Source organism: Etheostoma spectabile, chromosome 1 (assembly GCF_008692095.1).
Source record: "Etheostoma spectabile isolate EspeVRDwgs_2016 chromosome 1, UIUC_Espe_1.0, whole genome shotgun sequence".
Classification (NCBI taxonomy): domain Eukaryota; kingdom Metazoa; phylum Chordata; class Actinopteri; order Perciformes; family Percidae; genus Etheostoma; species Etheostoma spectabile.
In genome coordinates this window covers 20,348,778-20,355,579 of record NC_045733.1, presented here as the reverse complement: position 1 = coordinate 20,355,579, position 6,802 = coordinate 20,348,778, and the positions used below count along the sequence as shown (strand labels likewise).

At 42.0% G+C, this 6,802-nt stretch overlaps 1 protein-coding gene across 1 annotated transcript; it reads left to right on the top strand.

Moving 5' to 3' along the window:
- Positions 1 to 4,938: 4,938 nt before the first annotated feature.
- LOC116688470 (high choriolytic enzyme 1-like) lies at positions 4,939 to 6,011 on the top strand. Its single transcript, XM_032514538.1, is given in 2 exon segments — positions 4,939 to 5,222; positions 5,225 to 6,011. Coding segments are annotated over 2 exon segments (783 nt in total). The 5' UTR covers positions 4,939 to 5,098; the 3' UTR covers positions 5,884 to 6,011.
- The last annotated feature ends 791 nt before the right edge of the window (positions 6,012 to 6,802 follow it).

Genomic DNA, 6,802 nt, shown 5'->3' with positions numbered 1-6,802 from the left:
CTACGTCCATACCCCCCCCCCCCCCCCCCCCCCCCCCCCCCCCCCCCCCCCCCCCCCCCGGTGGCTGATATGGGTAATTGCATTGTTTCAAAAATTTGCGGAATAATTAGGCTAGGCTAACATTGGCATGACCAGATAGTGTATACATATTTTAAATAACATTAAACAACTATAGATTGGTAGGTAATACATCTGATTTCATATTACATATTTTTTTTAAGTGACAAGTAGCTCTCACCTGAGACCATTGTCCACGCATATGCAAGACGCCAATAAGGAAAGTTCCTGTTGCATTGGTCTGGACATGTTGCCATGCCAACGTTGCAATAAAGGTTGCCTAAATCCCATGTATAGCTGTGTACGGTGGCCGACAGGGTTCAAACGCCCTGCCATTTAACAAAACACATGCAAATGGTCAAAACTCACGCAAATTAAGAAAACAATTGTATTTGGTTGTGTTGTGTGTATTTGGTTGTGTTGTGTGTATTTGCAGCACATTTGTGTATTTGGTTGTGTTGTGTGCATTTGGTTGTGTTGTGTGTATTTGGTTGTGTTGTGTGTATTTGGTTGTGTTGTGTGTATTTGGTTGTGTTGTGTGTATTTGGTTGTGTTGTGTGTATTTGCAGCACATTTGTGTATTTGGTTGTGTTGTGTGTATTTGGTTGTGTTGTGTGTATTTGGTTGTGTTGTGTGTATTTGCAGTGCGTGTGTGTATTTGGTTGTGTTGTGTGTATTTGCAGCATGTTTGCTAAATGCTGCGCATACATTTTGTCAAATTAATGAAGTTGTTTTCTTACTTTGCAGGGCGTTTGGCCCTGTAGGCCACCATAGCTGTAACCTTACTAACTGATTGTGCGTTATGTGTATATGTGGACTGTAGGTGGAGAGGCCTCGTCCACGGGTTTGGAGCTGCTGGTGAAGGTGACGGCGTAAAGGTACACCAGGACCGGTACAGACTGGATCTGGTTTCTCAGCCCGGTTCCGAACCGCAGCTCCGCGTCCTTCAGGTGGTGTTTTGATGCTCCTCCTCCCATCCATCCAAAGACCAAAGCACCACAAGGGAGGTGTAGTCTCTCCGTCTCTCTCTCCGCTCCTCCCCCTCTCCGTCAACGTGTTTTCCCCACATCATCATCATCATCATCATCATCATCATCATCATCATCATCATCATCATCATGCCTCTACATGTCAAACTGGCCCCCAGCCTTCCGGTTTTTAAATCGCGACTTAAAACACATTTTTATTCCCTGGCTTTTAATACAGCATGAGAACTGTATGTTGTATTTGTCTGGTGTTGTATTCTGTCTATTTATTGTTCCAGTTCTATGTACAGCACTTTGGTCAACCAGGTTGTTTTTAAATGTGCTCTAGAAATAAAGATTGATTGATTGATTGATCATCATCATCATCATCATCATCATCATCATACCTGTGCAGACTTTCAGGTTAATCATTGCCAAAAGAAATGCAACATTTCATCAGAACACTGACAATATCATCTGCATGTTTGACACAGCATATGCTAATTTTTCCATAGTAAATGTGCCCTCATATTACTTTGCAGATTAATACTGCAACAATAAACCCATAACATTGTAAGATGAGTTCACATTTAACAGTGTAGATCTTACCAAATGAGCATTTTTTTATGTAAATTGGTTCCGTTTTCAAATGTCGATCAGACACTACCCACCATCTGTTTGGACTTGGAGCAGTATTTCCATCTAGCTTTCAGGATGGGATCCTTGTGTTCTGTGCCACTAAATTCAAACCACTTAACGGCACTGACTGTAATCCAGCCTCCTGTTGTTTTCTATTTTATTTTCATTACAATGTAATTCACCAGAAGACATCCCATTAAGAGAAGTGTCTCTAATTCCTCTTTAACGCCTGGTGAGGTGCAGTGAGACACTGAACCTCAACACTTCTCTCATGGCGCTGCCAGGAGTAGTGGACTAAGGTTGCTTGTAGTGTGAATGTATAGGGAAGTTACTGTGAAGATGAGATGAAGATGCTCTGTCGCCAAGGCCACGAGAAGTCAGAGGCGACTGTATTTGCTAATAGCAGAGCAAAATGTTATTAGTAGGACCAAGGAGATCAGACAGAGAAGGTAGAAAGGTGGATGGATGGATCTACTGATCTATTACTGCACTATAGGCTTCATTATTGGTCTGTTAACACCAAATGCAGTTTTTCAATTACCTTATTCCTAAATATCTGGAATAACATAAGCTTGAGCTTATAAGCTTTATTTCCAAGGGTCAATATTTGTGTCTCTATTTTCACCTGTCTGGCTGGTTTAAGTCATAGCTATGTCAAATTTGAATCACTGAACTCAAAATCATATTGCAAATCCATGTGAAAGCATCACTTTATTTCCTAGTGGGGTCCACTGAAAAAATGAATATACGGCTGAATATACACCAGCTCTGATATGATTTATTCTGGTATAATACAAAAATTCACTTTCAGCAACAATTTTATTTTATTTTTCAATAAAAAGTATTAAGTGTTTGTCCCGTTTGTATCAGGAGTTCACCCAGCCTGAAGTTCATCATGCAGAAGAACAAAAATGAGAGCAGAGTGGCACAGAGACAGCAGTAAAAACACAAGGCAAAAAAACTCCATTATAACCGTGAAATAAGAAAGCGCTGAGTGCCAAGGTCACTCACCACTCTCCCCACAGCTTTTGGCTTACAATATTCCTCGGACCATTCAGATGCTCTTTCAGGACCAGTTCAATAACATCTGAAGCAGCACAATCTATCAGGAAAACTGTGGACTCAGCAGGAAGCGCCTCCATTTCTCATTGAGTCACTCAGAGTATCGGGGGTGATTTAAGATCAACCCAAGTGCCTGCTGATGCAGTGCAAGCCAACTGAAGACATTATTTTAGGATGCCTCTTAATCACAAGGTCCAGAAAGAAGAATGCATTTATGGGTTTATCCTGTAACCAACAACTAAATTATGAGAACACAAATGAAAATTATGTCAGAGTTTATATTTAATGCTTAAAGGAGAAGTCTGGTCAAGTCCAACACATAGCTCTGTTGTCTGTAAATGTGGAGGTCTGTCAGTAGAGAGAAACTAACCAATCAGGTCTGTCAGTAGAGAGAAGCTAACCAATCAGGTCTGTCAGTAGAGAAAGAAACTAACCAATCAGGTCTGTCAGTAGAGAGAAGCTAACCAATCAGGTCTGACAGTAGAGAAAGAAACTAACCAATCAGGTCTGTCAGTAGAGAGAGAGACTAACCAATCAGGTCTGTCAGTAGAGAGAAACTACCAATCAGTCGCAGAGAGAAGCACCAATCAGGTCTGTCAGTAGAGAGAAGCTAACCAATCAGGTCTGTCAGTAGAGAAAGAAACTAACCAATCAGGTCTGTCAGTAGAGAGAGAGACTAACCAATCAGGTCTGTCAGTAGAGAGAGAAACTAACCAATCAGGTCTGTCAGTAGAGAGAGAAACTAACCAATTAGGTCTGTCAGTAGAGAGACACTAACCAATCAGGTCTGTTTGTAGAGAGAGAAACTAACCAATCAGGTCTGTCAGTAGAGAAAAACTAACCAATCAGGTCTGTTTGTAGAGAGAGAAACTAACCAATCAGGTCTGTCAGTAGAGAGAAAAATGAAACTGCATACACCATGTTATCCTCCTGCTACAGTCAGCACCCAACAGGCTTAAACAGGGCAAGTTTAAAACATGTTTTTAGCCTCTAACATGTTCAAAATGTCATTAAAGGAGCCTCCTCATGTGCAGTGATTCCTTCTGAGAGAACACAGTGAATCTGACTGCTGGAGAAAGGCATGACAGTTGTGCTAATTCAGGTGTATATAGTTAGAGTGTCAGTCAATCTTTGTTCTGCTTTAAAATAAAAAATCTGATGAAAACGTCATTTACTAAATGTGGGACCCAGTTTGTGCCTCTCATGTATTCTATATTACCTATTTTAATTGATTAACGGAGGTGAATAATTTAAAACCTTTCAACAAAATAACAAATTTCTGGAAACACCAACAGCAGTAGATGTTGTCTATGACCTTCTGGATTTGTTAGCCATGCTAGCAGCGTGTCTCTAGGGATGATGATGTCAATCACTTTGGTCCAGATTGAAATACTTTAACAGCAAGTGAATTATAGCCATTTAAGTTTCTACAGACAATCGTAGTCCCAATAGGATAATTCCTGCTAAGATTGGTGATCCCTCCCCTGGCATGTAGATCTACTAGCAGGTCAAAGCTGCCCCCCATCCTGTGAAATATCTCAATATTTACTTGATGGATTGGCTCAAAATTATGTAAACACATTTATCGTTCCCAGAGGTGAATCCTACTGACTTTGGTGAACCCTCTGATCTTTCCTCGAGAGCCACCATGAGGTGGACATTCATGGTTTTGAGTGAAATGTCCTAACCAATATTGGATGGATTGCCATGACATCTGGTCCACACATTCACGTCCCCCTGACGATCTACTGTATTCACTTTCATCGTCTTATGGTAATTACAAAGGTTAACATGCTAAGAAGGTAAAATAAAATGATTGTAGACATGGCAAACAAAAGCCAAGAGCTAAAGTTATGAGTTTTTTACTATTATTGTTGTTCATATCTGTTCAGAGTGCATTATCTGTTCCTATCTGAATGATAGATTTGTATTTGAATACATCCTTACTTTGATCAATCATACAAGCAATTTTGTTTTATTGTATTAAAGAAACATCAGAAGGAAGTTTCAAATGAACAAATACATGACTCTGTTTAAATTAGTCTGGTTTGATGAAGAGAATCTAATGTGAGACAACATATGGAGTGTGTAGCTTAACAAATGCAACCTGGTGAACACTGTTAAGCTGTGTTCTTCCATCTCAGGACCAGAGATAACAAACCATGTTTAAAAAGAGGGCTTGTCTGTGGAGTCCTCCCTCCAGAGGTTTGTTCAGGCCTAGCAGTGTAGACCCCAACCCATAAGCCTCCTGCAGACACACCTGTAGAGGAGAGTATAAAGACCCTGGACTGAACTGAGTCAAACATCAAGCTTCAAGGAGTCTCTCCACAGCAGCTCTCCAGAGAAGCTCCACAGCCTCAAGACCGACCCTGAAGATGAGTCCCTCCGCCAGCCTGCTGCTGCTGCTCCTGCTCGGCCTCTCTCAGGCACTTCCTCTCCAGGAGGATGGAGGCAAAGAAGAAAAAGCCCCAGACACCATCGACATGACCACCAGGATTCTGACGCCAACAACGGCAGCAATGAGATCCTGCTGGAAGGAGACCTGCTGGTTCCCAGAACCAGAAATGCCATGAGGTGCTATACCCAGAACTGCTTCTGGAGGAAAAGCTCCAGCGGCCAGGTGATGGTCCCCTACACCGTGAGCAATGAGTACACCAACTCAGAGAAGCAGTTGATCAGCAGCGCCTTGCAGGGCTTCAGCGGCAGAACCTGTATCCGCTTCGTCCCCCGTAGCAACGAGTACGACTACATCACCGTGCAGAACCAAGGAGGATGTTTCTCCTCACTGGGCAAAGTGGGGGGTGCTCAGGTGCTCTCTCTCAGCAGGCAGGGATGCCTCTACCACGGCATCGTCCAGCACGAGTTCAGCCACGCTCTGGGCTTCCAGCACGAACAGTGCAGAAGCGACCGTGACAGCTACATCAGGATCGTGTGGGAAAACATCGACCCTGCTCAGGCCTACAACTTCAACAAGCAGGACACCAACAACCTGAACACTCCCTATGACTACGGCTCCATCATGCACTATGACAGAACAGCCTTCTCCATCAACGGGAGAGCCACGATGGTCCCCATCCCCAACTCTAACGTCCAGATCGGCCAGAGGCAGGGCTTGTCCTCCTGGGACATCACAAGGATCAATAAGCTCTATGGCTGCTAGAAACAACACATCTCATCTGAAGTTATCAGTTATGAAAACAAGTTTCTGTTCAAATATTCTTTAAGCAGACAGCAGAATCTAAGACTATGAATCTGTGAATTCTCTGGTACTGTACACTTCAAATTAAAGCATGCATTCAATATTGTCTTTTTGTTATTCATTTATCTATTTCTACTCATAACCTTATTTATTAATCTTATGTAAATCAGCTCACACATACATGGCAACATTCCAAACTTGCATAATATAAGGCAGTGTGAAATACAAAATAAAACACCCACGATCTAATCTCACCATTACATGAAAAGGAAATGGCGGGAAGTTACTTTCTATATATTTCTAATTTTTAACAATTCCCATGAAAAGACCAAAACCAACAAAGAAACTGATCCTGCCAACAAGTGTTGTCTCTGTACTAAGCTTATGTCTTCTCTGTCATCGACCTGTTTTCAAAAACTAAAAAGTCCTCAGTGACACACTGTAGCACTTGGTTCCTTTTTACCAGGAACATGGACACTGGAGTTTATTTGAAGTCCATTTCACTTCAACAGTTCAGCAGCCTGCTGCCGTGAATACTACACCAGTAATTCCCAAAACAGGGGTAGGCTATCTGTACCCCAGGGGTACCTCTACACTTACCAGGGGGTGTGTGGATGGACTACGGGTGGATCAACTGATATGACAAAAAAGAAATAAAAATATAATTAAATAAATATCCGTGTGTATAGTGTCCGCTATAACACCTGAGCATATGTTTCATTAAGAATGTGTGAACACTGTTAGCGAGCATGCAGAGAAGCTGAAACAGTTGGCTGAAAGTAAAAACCATTTAACTAGATAGAAATGGATCAATGGTTACCTGAAAAGGAACATTGGGAACTGTACCCATGCTTCATGTGGCGTTGTTCTCCAACATTTA